Source organism: Solea solea, chromosome 11 (assembly GCF_958295425.1).
Source record: "Solea solea chromosome 11, fSolSol10.1, whole genome shotgun sequence".
Classification (NCBI taxonomy): Eukaryota; Metazoa; Chordata; class Actinopteri; order Pleuronectiformes; family Soleidae; genus Solea; species Solea solea.
The window spans coordinates 5,238,665-5,257,533 of record NC_081144.1 but is presented as its reverse complement, the minus strand read 5'-3'; the positions used below and the strand labels follow the sequence as shown (position 1 = coordinate 5,257,533).

General features: G+C 45.0%; 1 protein-coding gene across 1 annotated transcript; it reads right to left on the bottom strand.

Annotated features, from left to right (window-relative positions):
• Positions 1 to 688: 688 nt before the first annotated feature.
• tamalin (trafficking regulator and scaffold protein tamalin) lies at positions 689 to 18,200 on the bottom strand. The gene is made up of 8 exons (XM_058643671.1): positions 17,828 to 18,200; positions 15,053 to 15,105; positions 14,442 to 14,496; positions 11,643 to 11,745; positions 3,742 to 3,835; positions 2,825 to 2,891; positions 1,922 to 1,988; positions 689 to 1,501 (listed from the first exon to the last, which is right to left on the bottom strand). Exons 1-8 carry the CDS (start codon positions 18,026 to 18,028, stop codon positions 996 to 998), a joined length of 1,146 nt encoding a protein of 381 aa, XP_058499654.1. The 5' UTR covers positions 18,029 to 18,200; the 3' UTR covers positions 689 to 995.
• Positions 18,201 to 18,869: the final 669 nt, after the last annotated feature.

Below are 18,869 nucleotides of genomic sequence, written 5' to 3'. Positions count from 1 at the left end.
GAGCCAACGGAGAAAGTGACCACCATGACCTCATGGGTCAGCGAGGAGCCAGGAATGAAAAGACTCTGAGCAACCCCCGCCCAACACACACACACATACACACACCCAGCAAGCTCTTGGACAACTGAGGCCGCCATGGGAATATGGGAGCGTGGAAGAGGAGGAATCAGCATTCGTCCACAGGAGCTGAAAGAAAGCGGTTGTGTTTGGAATTCTGGGTCATGCCTTTCTCTGCACATTCCTCACTATCCTGCCAACAATAAACTGTGTCACAGTCCATACAACAGCATCCATTCTGGACCACCTCGCACCCCAAGAAACCCACAAACCATGTGAAACCGCACGGCAACCTTCGAAAACTTGGGTGATTACATTCTCAGGATGGGTAAAAAAAAATGTCAAGGCTTTACTAAATTTAACTGTACCACATAGAAGACGTCTAATCTCTGCTGAGGAAGTAACAAAACAAGTGTGTGTGTTCACCCGAGGTCTGAGTGCTAATTTAAGTTCAGGAGCTTCAATTCCCACAGACACTTGTGGCTTGTCGACATTTTCCCATGCAAGTTCCTCATTAAATAATGATTCATTGTTTTAATTTTAGGCCCTGAGATTCAAGCAGGGGAAAGAAGAGAGAAGAAGATCCATCTGAACGATCCGATGTAAATATCAGACACTTTGCACAAGGACGTTCACAACAGCACGTTTATTCAGCTGTCAAAAAAGGGGCCTTGCATGCAGTAAAAATGCTTAATTCTGTACAAAAAACAAACAAAAATAAATAAATAACTTAAACAAGAAATGAAAAACAAAAGTTATGTACAGCCGTGAAGCAAGGGAAGCTACAGAATGTAGCCAGATGTTCATTTGTCTACCTATTCTAACAGGAAGAGGTGCAACTGCAGTGCTTTTTTACACTTTGGTCTCAGTCTCTTTAAGATGGCTTCCTGTCTTTTCTTTGGTTCAGTTTGTGCTCGTCCTGCAGTGAGAAGCTCACGTCACAGTTTGCTCTCCTCTTCCTCCATCGGTCGGTTCAGTCCGGGGATGAATTTGAGGAGTCGCCTGCGGAAGCTTTTCTGTTTGGGCTTCCTCTGCAGCGAGTTGAATCCTCCCTGCTTCTCGCCCGAGGCAGGCAACGTCGACGACTGCGACCCTGATCCTCTCATGTAGCTGCGCGTGCTGGCACTGCGGGTCAGCTGCGTTTTGGCCATCGAGAAGAACTCGCTGGTCGGCCGCAGACGCTGCAGCCTCGGCGGTAGTTGCAGCTGCTCCTTCTTTCTGCCCGTGCTGCCGCTGTCCGAGTCCATGCTGCCGTCGGCCTGATACAGGCAGGTCTGATAGAGCGGGTCGTCCTCGGTGGCCGTGCTGAGGAAGCTGGCGCTGCTGCTGGTGCTGCCAGTGCCGCGGAGCGCTCTCTGAGCGGCGGGGCTCGGGGTTCCAAGGCTGCCGTACACACCTGCTGACTCCAGGGACTCGTACACTGCAGCATCGCTTATTACTATACCTGAAGAAAAGAATGGCAGAGTTTGTATCCATCAGTAAAACAAGTCCAGACACTCTGACTGACTACTAACAATTTCACTTAACTTAATTTGTCTTTACGTAAATTTAAAAAGAGAGAGCTGGCGGGAGCGCAACTGGTGTCCCTTTAATGAGGGTTGCTCTTGGAGGAAAGAGATTTTTGCATAAAAAAACAAGTGCCTTGACATGGATTCAAGGCATAATTTATTTTATTTTAGCTCATTTTAATTTACAGACAGATACATATGGACAGATAGATGGATATATGCCTCTCCCATGAAGTAGAAACTACTGAGATCAGATAATTGTTTGTATTTATTCAATTATTCATAGTGTTCTTATGTTGTACTGTATTTTTTTCAGCTACAGGCTTAAAGAAGTGTTGCTTTTCCAGATTACTCACCGTGAACAAGCCTCTGCTCTTGCACCACCAGCGACCGATACTCGTCCCATTTCTCATGAAGAGTTTGCTGCAAAGGAAAACCCACGCTTTCTAAATGATTGCCACAGACACAAAGTTCAACAGGTTTAACAAGAACAACGATGGTCGTAATGAGGAACAGAGCGACAAAGGTAAGGGTTCATGTTCAGCTGAAAACAGCTGTCGGCAGTTTTCAGCAAATGTAAAACAGTGACTTGGTGATTTGGCCTTTGCCGCAGGTGCATTTACTCAGCCAAATAATTTACAGTATGTATTAAATGACAAGTGTGTTTTTGACAGGATGTGTGGAGCTGGAAAAACGGCTAATTCTTAAAATAACAGGAAGGAGACAAGCGAGTTCCCAAATACCAAGAAATGGCATGAAATCTAACACGACAACGGTATTTAATTTTGTTTAGCAGCTATCCCAAAAACTAACGAGTCCACAGGAACAGCGGATGAAGCGAGGACATCACTTTCCAACACTTTGCGTCTAATGCTTGTCGCCTATAATGCAGCAGCAGGTTAATCTTTAAAATGTTGGATTAGCGTCTCATGGTGAGCAGCTGTGTTGCAGCAGATTAGAGCGGGACAGCTGCCGTAATCACAGCAGGGGGGGAAAAGCTCGAGCCGCCGCGGCTTTTTTAACGGCCACAAGTCAAGAATGTCTTCAGCGACAAGTGAGCCGGCTGATGCAACAGGTGCTGCTGCTGCTGCTGCTGGGGAGACAGGTGTGGAGGGAGGGAGGGAGGGAGAGGGAGGTGGTGTCTATATCTGGCATGTTAATGTAACTAATGTGTGTGTGTGGTTGCAGAACGCACAACCAGCCTGACTGGCTGCTGACAAACGGTTTCAGACACAAAAAGAAAACAAAAACAAACTCACCTTCAGATACTGCAGCCGCGCTTCTAGCTCCGCTTTCCGGATGGAGTCGCTGTACAGCGTCTCCAGCCTTCATGTGACAAACAGAAGCAACAGAGTTTATTATAAAGCATAACAGGAAGTACTTGTAAACACTCCAAGCAGAGACACCAGTGATCACATCCATATGAAGGGCTTTTTTTCATTAAAATGTTAAAATGGGAAGGAGACCGTTTTCACTCAGACACGTCTGTGCTGTAAAGCCGCTGAATCGTAAAAATCGAGGGAGGTGAGGGAGTTATTGAGCTCGTTTTCACTCTTACAGTTTATACACTCTGAAGTGTGTAAGTATAATATGACGATGCCGGTCTATAAACTCTGCGCCTGCGCTGCCTCTCTGATGTGGTTCACCTCACTTCTCTTGCAGCAGCTATCAAAGCTTCGGAGACGAGGGCCATCGCCAACTGCCCTTTTCATCTTTTTAACAAGTGGGGCAAAGAGAGCGCGGAGGAGAGTGTGGTTCAAATTAAGCATCCGCTCGGCAAAGTGACACAGACTGAATGCTAAAAATGACTTCTGTTGATGATGTTCCATTTATCGCTCAGCTATTGTCTATAAAATGTCAGAAAACAGTAGAAATAGTGCTCTGTGATTGAGTATTAGATAACAAACGTACACTTTCTAATGGTATTCGATTTGTTGGATATATATTAATTTTTTATTTTTTTTTAAATGCAGCTTATATATATGATTCTCTGACAGTGAACTTTGGGGAAAAATAGACTCTGATACATCTCTCTCTTGTAATTTTCATTTCATCACACAGCGAACGGCACTTATGGCCATTTCAGCTCTCTACACTACTGCATCCACATTAAAAACTTTACAAACACACATAGTGTTTTAATTAAAAGATCTCTGCTGTGAGTTCCTCTGTGTACCTGATTGTGTTGCCGCTGGCCCTGATGAGCTGAACAATCTCTTTGTGCCGAAATCCCTCCACGAAGGTCTCGTTGACACTTGCGATGGTGTCCCCTGCACACACACACAAACGCACACATAATTATATATATATAAAACCAGAACATATGTGTTAACCAGCAGCCGTTTGGTCAGGATGCACTTCAGTATTCTGCGGCTTCATTTACTGCAAACTGCAGCCAACAGAGGCTCGTTTTACTCTCAATGAATGTGGGACAAACACATGTGCAACACAAATGTGGACGGCCATGCGTGTGCAGTCGTGGCACGCGGGCTCATCACTGCACTGCAATCATCGCATGTGATTGTTTCAATATGTCAAAGCAATACAGTAGTGCTGCAATTATTATTTCATAATTATTCATTGATCTGTCAACTATTTGCTCAAATTGCTCAGGAAACAACAAGAATGTTGGATTTACAATCATGTGCAAAATGAGGTAAAAAAACATCAAAGCCTCAGAAGTGGCAACATGGAAACAAAGTTCTGATCGATTCATTTTAATTCAATCGATTGACACAGTGTTCTGTTTACCAGCGAGAGTCACATGAGTGGAACGTGGAGTTCACCCTTTCATCAGACGCAGCAGAGACTCTCATGCGTGACAGCAGCCTTTGTGAGGTTTGAACACAAAGCCTTTTTTCCTCTTTTCAAAACCCCAATGCGATGAAGTCATTGTGTCCACGGCAAGAAAACGCGCAACAATAGAGCGAGCATGTGAGGAATGTAGGAAGTGAAACTGAGGTGACATACACGGACTGGACAGAGGAGGAAGATCAATGTTTTGTTTTTCTCCCACTCTATCTATCTTTCTTTCTTTCTTTCTTTCTTTCTTTCTTTCTTTCTTGCACATGTGGCTGAGAGTGACCAGCTTGTGACTGAGCAGTCCCAGGTTTAAAATAACCACAGACAATTTATAAGAGCAACACTGAGGACAACTGCAGAGCTTCTTTTTCTCACCTAACTTCTATAAATATGTTCAATTATGTTGAATAATGAGCACTCTTTATTTTGCAGCATTTATTTGGGAACAGGTCTGTGAAGGTTCTCAGTCACCCAGGTCAGAGTCACCTTCAGGATTTAGCTGTAGGCAAGTGGGCTTGCTTGAGTTAAGTGTGATTAAAGCTGATTATCTCTCACCTCATACTTCCTCAAGTGTGTGGGAGAACATAATAGTTTTTAATTAGCAGCAAAACTGAAGTTTGTCCATTGTGGTCTAACACTAGGGCTGAACAATATGGCACTATTTCTTAAAGACAGAATGTGTGTCAAATTACTATTTTAGGTAAATATTATCCTGACCTATACACATGATTTTCTACACTCTACACATTCCCTCTAATATCATATCACAATTTCAGTCAAAATTAATCGCAATTAGTAAAAACATGGTTCAAATGAGTGGCTTCCTTTGAACTGACCTGGCTTTTATGATATAAACATAAAAGGCTCATTCTGGGTGTAGAACTTTCTAGCAGGCAAAGCTATTTGTCTTTCATTCTATTTATCTGTTCATTGTTGTAACTGGTATCAAAGCACCGTTGCCTTTAAAGTGCCTTTAAGGTGCATCGTCAAAGCCATGTTTTGTTATGTATTGCTTTCGTATGTGCCTTCGTAAATCCATCTATCATCAGAACCTGTACGACTTGTCGGTTTTATAACCTGACTGACTCTCTAACTGACTGTGGTTAGTAGCTAACAAACTGTCTAACTGCTAACTGACTGCTGCTTAACCGTGTATGTGGAATAAACCTTCAGAAAGACAGTCGAGTTGTGCCCGCCGTACTTGTTCTGGTTACCCTTTCCAGAAGGGAGTATTGAGCTGGAAAGACCAACCAGCAGAAATCTGGACAGTTATAAAACCGTTGTTGGCAACGTATCAGTGCAGTACGGACAGCCGAGCGGAGGACGACAATCGTGGAGCACCAGGACGCTGGTGAAGCGAATCAGTCGTGAATTACTAAAGAGGAGAAGCTGGAACAGAAGAGCCAACGCAGCCGTGAATAAGGTTGCGCACTTGGAATTCAGAGCTCTTCTGGGCGAAGAGCCTCACGGAGGAGAAGCTGGAACAGAAGAGCCAACGCAGCCGTGAATAAGGTTGTGCACTTGGAATTCAGAGCTCTTCTGGGCGAAGAGCCTCACAGAGGAGAAGCTGGAACAGAAGAGCCAACGCAGCCGTGAATAAGGTTGTGCACTTGGTATTCAGAGCTCTTCTGGGCGAAGAGCCTCACAGAGGAGAAGCCGGAACAAAGAGCTAACGCAGCCGTGAATAAGGTTGTGAGGATTGCACAAGGAACAAAGAGCTCTTCTGGGCGAAGAGCCTCACAGACTGTGACATTGAGACGTCGACAGTTGGGGGCGTTGACATTCGTGTGCCAAAAAGACGTGTCGTTTGCAAAGAACTGAATCCTTTGAACAAGTCACTGGCAACGAACCAGAGAGTCAAATCATTTGAATAATTCCAATTCCGGAGTTCAAAGAACAAAAATGGCAGACGACAAGCCAGACCTGGAAGACCTACAACGGAAGCGATCAAATACACAGCGGAGCCTAACGACGCGTATAAACTGCCTTAATTTCAAAGCTGGTCGTCTAGGCACAGGAAAATTGTCGCAAGAGTTGGCAGGGTTGGAAAACGACTATGATACTTTCGTCGGCGCCTGCAGTGAATATATCGAAGAACTGGAACAGATAGACTCAACGGACGACAACTGTGAGTTAAGACACACTCTGACAAAGAGGGACGCCATTGGGCAAAGGTACCATGAGACAATGGAAATGTTGTGGTTTAAGGATGCTGAGCCAGAAATAAGCACCCTTGTGGCACGGTTCAATTTAGCTTTCGACCAGGCCGAGGTACTCGGCAGGAAAAGCGCACTACAGCGGTGTCAGCAAGAGGCCAGAAGGAAGGGACTGGATCAAGAACTCCACGAACTCAGAGACACTGTGCATGTTTGGAGAGACTATCAGCCATACGGGAAAGAAAAGTGGAGACTCCTTTTAACATTGGAAATTAAAAAGGAGGAACTGATGGATGAGTGGTCATGCTGCCGGGATAACAAACGGGGAGATGGGCATACCCGACCAGTAGCTCGTGCTAGTACCACCCCACCTGTTCGCACCCACTCGGCTATTAGGCAGGGCACCGTAGCTGGCACCAGTCCCCCTCATCAACCTCCTCAACAGCCTCAACAACCTAACTATGGACCCACTGTCAGCTTTACTCAGCCTCCAACCCTCACCAGTACACCACTGAGGTTTCACACTTCTCCCACCAACACCAGCATGGGACAAAGGGGAACTGTGCCCACCAGCAACTTTGGTACAGTCACAGGGGGAGAAGACAGCTCTCAGTGGGCCCGACCCAAAGCAAAGATCACTCCGATTAGCTTGCCTAAGATTTCTGGGAGCAGGACGGCTGACTGGGAGAGTATCCAGGCGCAAGTGGGTCCCACAAAGTCCTTTGAAGAGGAGCAGAAGAAACTGAAGGGTCAAGTGACAGAGTTACAGAAAGTAACGGAAGTCAATGTCAAGAAGGTAGAGGAGCAGAGTAAACTGAGGGCCGAGATGCCTGAGCTGCTGAGCTCTGAAAGGACCCAAACTGCAGAGCTGCAGGGGACCTTGGCGCAAAGTCAGGAGAATCTCACTGAGCTTCAGTCTGACTTCTACCAGAAAGAGTCAGAAGAAGAAGAGTCTACTCTGCATCAAGACCTCAAGGCACCAGAAGAGACCCAAACTGCAGAGCTGCAGGAGACCTTGGTGCAAAATCAGGAGAATCTCACTGAGCTTCAGTCTGACTTCTACCAGAAAGAGTCAGAAGAGTCTACTCTGCATCAAGACCTTAAGGCACCAGAAGAAAGACTGAGCTTAGCACAGGAGGACTTGGCTACCAACACCAGCCAACTCCTGCTAACCACACCACTGCTAACTCCAAACCAGACAGGTTTGGAGGCTCAGGCAAAGGAACTGAAGAGAAGCCACAGCTCATTGGAGCCAGAGCTCACTGAACAAGAGCAGAAGCACCTGGTGATACTGCCTTTAGAGAGCAGACTTTCTGAGAAAATGCTAACACAGTGGCTTGCGCATGGGAGCAGCCCCAAGAACTATGCCTTCCAGGGAAACCATTTCGAGAAGCTCTTATTGTTCCTGGCGCCTTTCCTGAAAGGCCAAAAGTCATTACCCACAAGAGTAGAGCTTTTGAAGTTCAGTGAGCCAATCCCCATTTACATTTCTGAGAGACCCAGCTACCATGAGAAGCCGGTCGACTGGAGGAGGATCCTAGAGGGAGTGGAGAAGATCCTGAAAGCAAGGGGCTTCTACCTCAAGCCCTGGGTCCGGTCTGGTCAAAGTGGGAGGAAGGACGAGGCAAAGCCTGACCAAATGACTCTACTTACTGAAGGAGAAGTGGATGTAAAAGCACCAAACCCATTAACTCGTCGCGTCCTACTGAGCCAGATCACTGGATTGTACGACCCAAACGATCTAACAACACCTGTGGAGCAAAAAGGTGTGATTCCTGTGAGGAAGGCCTCCCAGGAGGCTGGCAAGTTCACTAAGGACACTTGGGATGAGTCCCTCTCTGACGAACTCCGAGGGAAACCGATCGAGCTGTTCAAGGAGTACACTCGCTTGGGGAGCATCAAGTTCCACAGAAACCTCACACCCTCCGGCTGGAGGGGCAAGCCCTGGGGAATCACATTCTCTGACGGAAGCTGTGAATCTTACGGCGCCATACTGTACCTGCGATGGGAAACGTCAGATGGTGTAGTTACCCGGTTGGTGGACTCAAAGGCCAAGTTAACCCCCTTAAACCAAAAAGGCGATGCAGTCGAAGTCGAAATCTGTGGGGCTGTCTTCGCCGCACGCCTGAAGGAATACATACTGAAGCATGGGAGATTGACTGTGGGAAAGTGGTATCATTTCATAGACAGTCAGACGGTGCTGGGAGCCATCCAGCGAGACAGTTACAGATTTCAAACATTCTTTGCGAATAGGGTCGGGGAGATCCAGAAGGCTGGGCCCGTAACTGATTGGTGGTGGATCCCAGGTGAAGTCAACGTCGCTGATCTCGTCACGAGGGGGTGTTCACCCGAGCAACTAGACGAAAATTCCATGTGGCAGAACGGTCCTGAGTTCCTGTCTAGTCCAGTTAAGGATTGGCCCATGAAATCTGCAGCAACAGTGGCGGCTGAAGCTAGAGAAACAGTGAACGGACTCCAAAGAAAAGCCTTTACAGCAGTCCTCACCAGGACTCAAGCTAAGGGGTCATTGAGACCCGCTAGCGAAGACCCAATAGCCACAGACGTTCTAGAGCCTGCAGAACTTGAGGCCAAATCTGTTGACACGAAGGCGAATGAGACACTGTGGGGAGCCGCGCTCATAGATCAAGTGGGTCCGGAAAAGTACAGCTCTCTAGCTGAGCTCTGTGGAGTAGTCGGCTATACCAGAAGGGCGGTGAAGACGTGGTTGGCTTGTATAGGGAGAGCCCCTATCCCAGCAAAGTGGGGGGTGGTACTGTCAGTAAAGGAACTCGAGGCTGCGTTCAACGACCTGTGCCTGGCCGCCCAAAAAGAGGTTGCATTCCCTATAACGACACTAGACAGACTCGTCGTCAACAAAGACGAAGTTTCGGGGCTCCTGCGGTGCTACGGCAGAGTCCAAGCCATCACCGGGGGAAACCCCGGAGTACCCCTGGTCCCATATAATGCCTGGATCAGCACCCTGCTCGCACAGGAAGCCCACGGAGCCAACCATGAAGGCATCGCTGGCACACTCCTCAGAGTGAGGTCCAAAGCATGGGTAGTACAGGGGCCAAGAATTGCAAGAAGCATCATCGACTCCTGCGTGCACTGTCGAAAGACCAAGGCAAGGTTATGCAGGCAACAGATGAGTGAGCTTCCTAGTGAACGATCTGAACCAGCCGCACCGTTTGAGCTAACAGCACTGGATCTCTTTGGCCCATACGTTGTCAGAGACACTGTAAAGCGAAGAACAAAGATGAAAGTCTGGGGAGTAGTATTCAGTTGTATGGCTTCCAGGGCACTGCATGCTGACATCGTGGAAGACCTGTCAACGGACGGCTTCCTAAAGGCATACCAGCGCTTCACAGCTCTCAGGGGCCACCCAAGAAAACTTTGGTCGGATCAAGGGACCAACTTCGTGGGCGCCAAGCCAGTTTTAAAGGAGCTCTACGAGTTCCTGAACAACATCGACAAGGATCAAGTCCAGAAGAAAGCAGCCGCCGCTGGGACCGACTGGTCGTGGGTGTTTCACCCAGCAGACTCTCCCCATCGAAACGGAGCAGCTGAAGCAGCAGTCCGTACACTCAAGAGAGCGTTGAGCAACATCGGGGTGGAAAGTCACCTGACAGCACTGGAGTTCCAGACTCTCTTCTACCTGGCAGCTAATTTGTCAAACGAAAGACCAATCGGCGCAAGAGTCCAGGTACAAGACGAGACTGTAGGAGTCATCACTCCCAACTCACTTCTGCTCGGCCGTGCTGGGCCTAGCGGGGACTCTCGAAGGTTCGAATACCGGACTTACCCCCTTGCGCGCCTGAGAGCGGTCCAGATCGAGGTTGACAAGTTCTGGAAGCGGTGGAGCCAGCTGGCGGGCCCGGGCCTCTTCGTTCGACAGAAGTGGCACGCACCCGCAAGGAACGTCACGGTGGGAGACTTAGTGTGGATGGCTGACCAGAATGCACTAAGTCTCCCACCGTGACGTTCCTTGCGGGTGCGTGCCACTTCTGTCGAACGAAAAGGCCCGGGCCCGCCAGCTGGCTCCACCGCTTCCAGAACTTGTCAACCTCGATCTGGACCGCTCTCAGGCGCGCAAGGGGGTAAGTCCGGTATTCGAACCTTCGAGAGTCCCCGCTAGGCCCAGCACGGCCGAGCAGAAGTGAGTTGGGAGTGATGACTCCTACAGTCTCGTCTTGTACCTGGACTCTTGCGCCGATTGGTCTTTCGTTTGACAAATTAGCTGCCAGGTAGAAGAGAGTCTGGAACTCCAGTGCCGTCAGGTGACTTTCCACCCCGATGTTGCTCAACGCTCTCTTGAGTGTACGGACTGCTGCTTCAGCTGCTCCGTTTCGATGGGGAGAGTCTGCTGGGTGAAACACCCACGACCAGTCGGTCCCAGCGGCGGCTGCTTTCTTCTGGACTTGATCCTTGTCGATGTTGTTCAGGAACTCGTAGAGCTCCTTTAAAACTGGCTTGGCGCCCACGAAGTTGGTCCCTGGGACCAACTTCAGTTAGACAGTTTTAACAAACTGTCTAACTGCTAACTGACTGCTGCTTAACCGTGTATGTGGAATAAACCTTCAGAAAGACAGTCGAGTTGTGCCCGCCGTACTTGTTCTGGTTACCCTTTCCAGAAGGGAGTATTGAGCTGGAAAGACCAACCAGCAGAAATCTGGACACTGGGAAATGAAAAACAACAAATTTCACATTCTGGACCTTTAAAGGGGGACAACAAAAGGACACAAGACATTGCCAAATAAAATAAAAGTGACTGCCTTTGCTTTCCTCCACATGGCACACTAGCGTGAGAAGCTGGCAAGTGCATGTTAAGAGAACAAGTGGCTCACTAAGTTGTTTGTTGACTGGAAAATGAGCAGGCGCACGCTCATATTTGCACTTCCCTAAAAAAAAGTCACCTGAAACTCATGGGCAATGTTGACTTTTGGTGTGTAAGTGTCAGCTGGCAAACACAAAAAAAAAAAAAGAAAGAAAAAGAGCTGCACTAAAACCTCCAGTCACGCTCACGTCCCCTCGTGTCTATTTCAAGTGTTTTCCAAGTTATTTTAGACTTAGAGAGATTTAGATCTAATTAAAAAAAAAAGAGGACGAAACACAAACTCACCAACTTTAAGTCCTGCTTGCTGGGCCGCACTGTCTCCATGCACCTTACACACAAATGTACACATCTCCACTGAGTTCTGCTCCTGATGGTGGAGCCCATATGTCTGAGAAGGTGAGAGAGAAAACCACAATGAATGAGTTGCAAATACTTCCCTTTCTTGCCTCCTTCTTTGACGATTAGGAATAATGTTACAAAATGTGACTGATGTCAGCGGTTTTGAAACGTTGTTCCACTGCAACACTGACAAAACCACCGCGCTGAGCAACGCAGGAAACCAGATCGTATCAGGGAAGATGGCGAGACACATCCCATGCATGCAAAGCAAAGTGGTTTGTTTATCTTGTCTGAATAAATTAAAAACAACTAAAATCATCTGCTTTATGAAGCTGCAAACCTGTCTAAAGCTATGATTATTGGATTATTGGCTGTTTATCACATGTATATTCAGTATCGCCTTGTTGGCTTTCACTTGCTTAGCAGCAAATAAGATGTTTATCTGGGATTATCATCCTGAGAACATTCTTCTTGAATTGAATGCACAGTTGAGTATGAGGCTCTGAGACTGTTATCTTAATTATTACTTAATTCTGAATGATTTATTTTGTCATGTAAAGGTAGGTTTGATTCATACAGTGCTATTTTCAACAAAGGACATCAGTATAGTGCATCCTAAAACGACTTGCTACTTTACAGATTATTACTTTATATACATGCTAAACAATCTGATCCCTGCTCAACCACAGTGACGCCATAACATGCTGTCGTCTTAGAAACGGCATTTGTTACTTCCACATTCGTCTGTGTGATGTTCTCCGTTTCTGTCTCCACGCAGCACATCACCGACAAACTTCCTCTTGTCTCAACCACCACTCGCCAGTCACAGTGCTTCTGCTGAAGGAAGCACGACTCTCAGCTAACACACCAGAGACAGACAAAACTTTTGACTGCCTCGCAAACTGGACTGCACTGGACACGTGCTCCTATAAAAACAGGCACTTGGATAAAATGTGTCCTATGGAAATTTGCAGTGATTCACATCTGCCTATGTGTGAGCCTGTTTCTCCTGCTGCTGCGTCACTGTCAGCTTCTACTCCGCAGCCCGAAAGATAAACATGCAAATCTCACTGAAATGCAAATATCACATTTATATTTCCTGGCTCAACATCAGTTTAAACATCACAGACACAGAGAGAGAGAGAAGGAGGGAAACACACGATGAAACAACACAAAACTCCAAACTCATCTCAGAGTTTCTTTCTTTGTGTCGGCCATCGAACTGGCCCTCATGGTCTTACTTCCTTCTGGCCACAGGAAGGCACAGGAAGGGTGGGAGCCTCCGAGAGAACCGTAAATAGAACAATATATCTACCTACCCCCCCCCAACAATACAGTATTTCACTTCCAGAAACTTCAAGTAAACACAGAAGTCGTACAATATCCACAGCACATCTAGACGTTTAATCGCAGAGATTGAAGCTATTTCTAGAATGAGGCCCGTGTGACAGAGCTGACACTGTGAAGCGACGCCTCGGGCCGAGATCACACAGATACTGAGGTCAAATGTGTGACGCTTCAGCCCCCTGGGATGAGAGTAAAGCAGGTATTACATGTGGAGAGTGTGGGGAAAAACCACACGGCTTAAAAATACACATCTCCGCCTCTCTCAAGTCATGGGACCCACATCCACAAATTACTGATGCATGACCTTTTAACCTCAAGCAAGCAAATGCTCAGATTATGAGATTTTACAAAGACGCGCATCCGTCAGTCACGTAAGTTTCATGTGTCGACAGCGATGTAGCCGATCTGTGAAATCCTGTTAAATGGACACCGGAGGGGATTACTGTTAAAGATATGATAATATGCAACGTTTCTGCATTAAAATGTTAGGTTTTATAGATTTTGTTGAGTCATGCACGTATGCAAAACACTCTTTAAAGCTCCAGTAAAGTTCCATTATACAGTTCTAGTTCTTTTTAGTACCTGCTCTAGTGACAGACTGCTGGCTACTGACTGGTCAGAGAGCGTCGTCACTGCAAGAGTCATGAGCATGTTTTCCGACACAAGAATCAAACGGAACAATTCCAAACTGTAGATCAGTTAAAAAGACTTAAAAATCCTGAAGACGTGCGTTAATCTCCAACATTAAGCAAAGACATGTCTGAAATCTCAATATTTAACAGAGGAGTCTGGTATTTAGCGTATTTAGAACAATTCTGTGAACACATCTTTTTAATGAACTGATTCTAACGATTCAGCACACCGAAAGTTTGTGTGTTTGTGTCGTGTACAAAACAACGCCACGCCACTTTCGTTGCCGCGCTACGACGATCCCGCCAACATAGAGGAGGTACTGTGGAGTAATGGAAAACGACGCGACTGATACCCAAACCATGTGAAGGGAGCCTTCATCAACATCGCGTGAATTCATGTGACAATGGTTTGAAAGTGACTGACATTTATTTAACGTCACAGACGTTGTTTTGGTTCCCTTTAATAAAGATGCACTTTACCTATATCACCAATATCTGGGCAAACCTTCCATGAGACGTCACTGTATTTATCCAGAGTGTGTATTTGTCACCAAAGGATCCCGACTACTCGCAGCTGTTTGCACATTCTGCCGCTGAATAAGTAAACTTTGAGTCATAACATTTTGAAAAGGATATACGTAGGTTTCTTTGTGTGTTTGGAGGTGGCAGTTTTGTTGGGGGCCCAGTATTACATTCTTACACAGGGCCCCTGCATCACCAGGTTCAAACCCCTTCCCCTCCTATTTCCCACTGCTAATCTCCTTACCTGTATCTCAAAGCCAAATGTCTCCTCCTCCTTTTTCTCCAAAACCACGACCTTCCTGGAAAAAAGAAAAAAAAGGTTTCTCTTGTTGATGAAATGTTTCTGCTGTACACCCTGCAGGTATGTTGTTTTATATCCTCAAATTTCCTCCTGGAATCTCAGTCTTCCAGTTAAGTTGATACTAGCTATGAAATTTGTCTTCACTTCTGCTGAGAGAAAAACTTAAAAACAATGTCTGGAATTGAAAAGTAAAATGCTTTGATAACGATTAAACAGTATTTTTGTGGAAAAAATGAATATCGCAGAAAGAAAACCATTCCTAAATATCTGACTCTGGGTCAGATGCCCTCATCTAAATTACAAAAGGAGATTATCTATCTCTGCATGCTGGACAGGACTTCCTCTGTGTCCCGCTGTATTTGGACGTCACAGAGTGACGTGCGGTACAAGGGTCGCACACGCAAGCACAAGTTCTCTTACACAGAGCCAGAAAAAAAATACATTAAAATTCATGACAAAACCTCAAGAAGATCATACATAACATGAAAGATCGCAGTTTGAATGAGGGCCTTACACTATGAATGTGAGTGCGTGAGTGATGAGGGAGAGTTTACCTTTGTGGTTCCAGTGCCTGTGTTTGGGGTTTCCACTTCTGCAGCTCGCCTCCCTGCGATGAAAGAAACGAAACAAAAAAAACAAGTGGAGCGTGTCAAAAACACCTGCGGTAGGTAAGTGCACGATTACTCACGAGGGTAAACCCCTAAACATTTCCTGGACACACCTACTGTACACAGCAGTGAAAGCATGGCAAGTGTTCAAGCCACACACATGCGTGTGTATTTATGTTTTTTTGAAGTCACAGGGGCCATTATGTCAGTTTCACCGACGGGGAAAACCAGAAATACACGTCTGTCTGTGCGTTTGTTTACTCCACTCAGTCACAGCATCGGAAGAAGAACCTTGGAGCGACTAAATATAGCTCTACTACAAAAAGCACGTCAGCTGCCCTCGGGCCCGCCTGTGTGTGCCTTCTGTTTCACACACTGGTCAAGTAAAGATAGATTCTGTTTAAAACATAGGGTATAGTGATCAATAATTCCATGATAGCAGGACATACTGTATCACCAGATTCTGTGAATAGACGATACATGATTATTTTAATGTCCCGGGGATAAAAACACAACAGCCATCTGTTTCTACTACTGCAGCTTTAACTTGCTTGTGTGTTTCTTTTGCCGTCTGGCCTCGCAGCACTTCAGCCACAATAACGGCATTGACTGAAAAGCCCATGTCAACAGCAGGTCAGGACCCAGCCCTACCTGACTGTGTAAATAAGGAAGGTATCTGTCCATAAGGCCTCGCTAAATCACTTACAATCAATACACCTCTGTTCTAAACCCAATCGTTTTCTAATGCTGCTCCTGTGAAAGGCCGGCTTTGTGCCGCGGCCTCTCTGAGCAGTAAAAATGTTGCTTTCTTTATGCCCCAACACTTACAGAAATTGCACTGTGCCATTCTCAATGGGTGCATTTATTCCCACATAACCACAAAGTCCAGTGGGGGTTGCTCCAGTAGGATCTCCATCCCTGTGTGTGTGTGTGTGTGTGTGTGTGGACAATGTGCTGTTGTAGCTCCTCATTCCAGCTTCATTTGCACTTCATTTGTAGCTAACTACTGTGCTTCCCTTTACAGTACACACCGTCACGTGTCTCTCCCCTTTAAAACCAACTCGGATGTAAACTTTCACCAACAAAGTTCCAAAAGAATAAGTTACTAGATTTATGAGGCCGATGGCAGCAAAAAGAAAAGGGAAGGAAATTATGTCAATTTACCCATGAGCCCTAAAAATGCATTCTCAGCAGCCAGGATTATGTAACATGAAATAAAGCTGGTGTCAATCCTGAACATCTGAGGAGCAGACTGTAAATCCTGGCAACAATTTGTTCAGTTGTGACTTATGAACTAATCCAGATTTAACAGTTAAAATGTCTGTTGTGATAAAAATTGGGGCCTTTTTTAAACATTTTACAACGTTTCTAACAAAATAAGCATTTGATTTTAATCATTGACCACTTTTTCTTATTTATCAGCATTACAGCCTTGAATTATCTAATGATGATCACTGTATTCCTCCCTCACATTCTGGTCACATGACATTTGTGGTGTACCTTACGTGACATTTTGGATTTTTACCAATATTTTATCCAGTGGATTTAACCAATACTGAATATTGTATTAGCACCTCCCTATTTATTAAAGGAATACATTAATAAATGTCCCTGTAATGTAAACATCAACTCTAACAACATGTTCTTGTGAGGAAAGGAGACATGTATGAAGTACTGGACTCTGAACATGAGCAGATTCAGTGTTGGGTGGTCCACACTCGCTACTGTCAGGGGTGAGTGAGTGACCTGACATGTGAGAAACGTCTCTCACTCTGCACATGAACCGTGAAACACTTCTCAACAGATGACCAAACGTTTTCAGATCAATACACGGAGCAGACCCCACATCTAAGGAGACTACATCACACACTTAAAACAAAACAAAAAACCTAAAAGGCCATAGAAGGTTAGAAAATCTGACACAATGACCACCACTCAATCCAGGTTGAGGTCAAACTAAGGGGGTATGGGATTATTCAATATGGTCCTTTTGTAAAATTTAAAATGTATATTTATTTGTATATATTCATTCATTTTATGGTCTTTAAAATAAAAAAAAAAAGCTGAGCTGGTTCCTGGATTTATTTATAGCCATAAAATGAAACCATAAATGAGGATGTGAGACTGGGTGGGACAGGGTTTGACGTAAATTAGGGGAGAAAAACAGTATCGAAAACGTAATACAGGAATGGCAATAGTTGTTAGAGCCAAAATGTGTCAAAATATAATTTTTGATTATTTATTGTCTTGATTTATACACATTTAACTCTTCAAACCTTGTGCCTCACAGCTCTGCACAAATACTACACAGTAATCATTTAAAATGTGTTTTTCAAAATGAAAATGAGAATAATTATGTAAAAAAAAAATAACATTCCCTCTGATATTGCGAATTATATCGCAATCCCAATTAGATAGTTACCTAAAATCGTTCAGCCCTACATATTGTAAATAAGACAAATAGGTAAATGACACTGTTATCCTCACTATGCATGTTAAACTGATAAACTTGACATTAAAACAGGTCAAAAATACTTTTTAAGTTTTGATAACGTTTTAAACTGAAGCACGAGAGGGAACTGTTTGTTTGTTTGTTTGTTTCTCTTCTCGTCATGATGACCCAGTGAATGAGGACACGTTGGGAAAACACTGAGCTGCTGTTTCCAGCAGGTAAATTCACTAAAGACACAAAGAGCGCGTTATAATTTACATGTTATTTACCTTTTTGTAGTTCCTGGGCAGCGTGCCTCCAGAGTAAGCCAGAGTCCTGTGGTTGTAGACCTCGGAAGAGTTGGTGTTGTTGCTGTTGGTGTTGCAGCTGTCTGACTTTGACGAGGGGAAATAAATGTCGTTGTCTTGAGATGCGGCGGCTCCAGAGTCTGGACCGCTGGAGTTGACTTTTTTCAGCCTCCTGAAAGTCATGCTGAGCTCGGGTCTGAGTGAATGTAATGTCAGAACTTTGTGTGTAACAGTGTTAATAGACTGCGCTGTTTTCCCTCCGCGGGAGCAGCAGCGGTGGAGCTGTGAGACTCAGAGACGCAGCGTGGTGTTCAGTCAGAAGAGAAGACACCTTCAACAACGCGACTCTGTTTCTTGTGAATAAACCTGGGGGCGGGGCCTTGGACGCGCATTCTCCGTGCTGCGTTCAGGTGCACCTCGGGTTATTTGTGTGCGTCATCGATGCAAAAAAGAGGAAATTTTGTTTCAAGAAGAGAGACTTTTACTCTGTGTTGCAATGTAACGAAGTACAAATAATACATTGTTACTGTACTACATTTCCTTTAACTTTGCTACTATCAAATACATTCAGAAGAAGAAGAGTTGGTATTATGGTCTGTATTTATATAGAGCTTTTCTAGTCTTGATGAGCTCCTTTACACTACAGTTTTCACCCATTCACACAATTCAACATTTAAAAGGTTTACTTTAAAACTTAACGACATTTTATATTGACTTTTGATATTTAAATACAGTAAATGTCATATACTTTAAGACTTTAACCTAAGTAATATTATAAATAAAAGTGGTAAGATACTTATACTACTCAAGTATGACTTTAAGGACCTTTTTATAACTTTATTTAAATAGTTTTTCTGTTTATATAAATAGTTGTACTATTTCGACATATTCACATTATACACACACACAAACAGGCCTGCATTATACCCTACCTCCCTTGTCAATAAGTACATATTTTAAATACTTATTATTACATTATAATATTATATATTGCCATAATAGTAATAATATATTGCTACTGCTA

What these genes read in the sequence shown, in the direction of transcription:
- tamalin (XM_058643671.1), bottom strand. Translation starts at nt 18,028, where the DNA reads ATGACTTTCAGGAGGCTGAAAAAAGTCAACTCCAGCGGTCCAGACTCT. An exon ending in TGCCCAGGAACTACAAAAAG is followed by an intron (nt 15,106 to 17,827) that starts GTAAATAACATG and finishes CTTTCATCGCAG; the next exon opens with GGAGGCGAGCTGCAGAAGTG. An exon ending in AGAGCAGAGGCTTGTTCACG is followed by an intron (nt 1,502 to 1,921) that starts GTGAGTAATCTG and finishes TCTTTTCTTCAG; the next exon opens with GTATAGTAATAAGCGATGCT.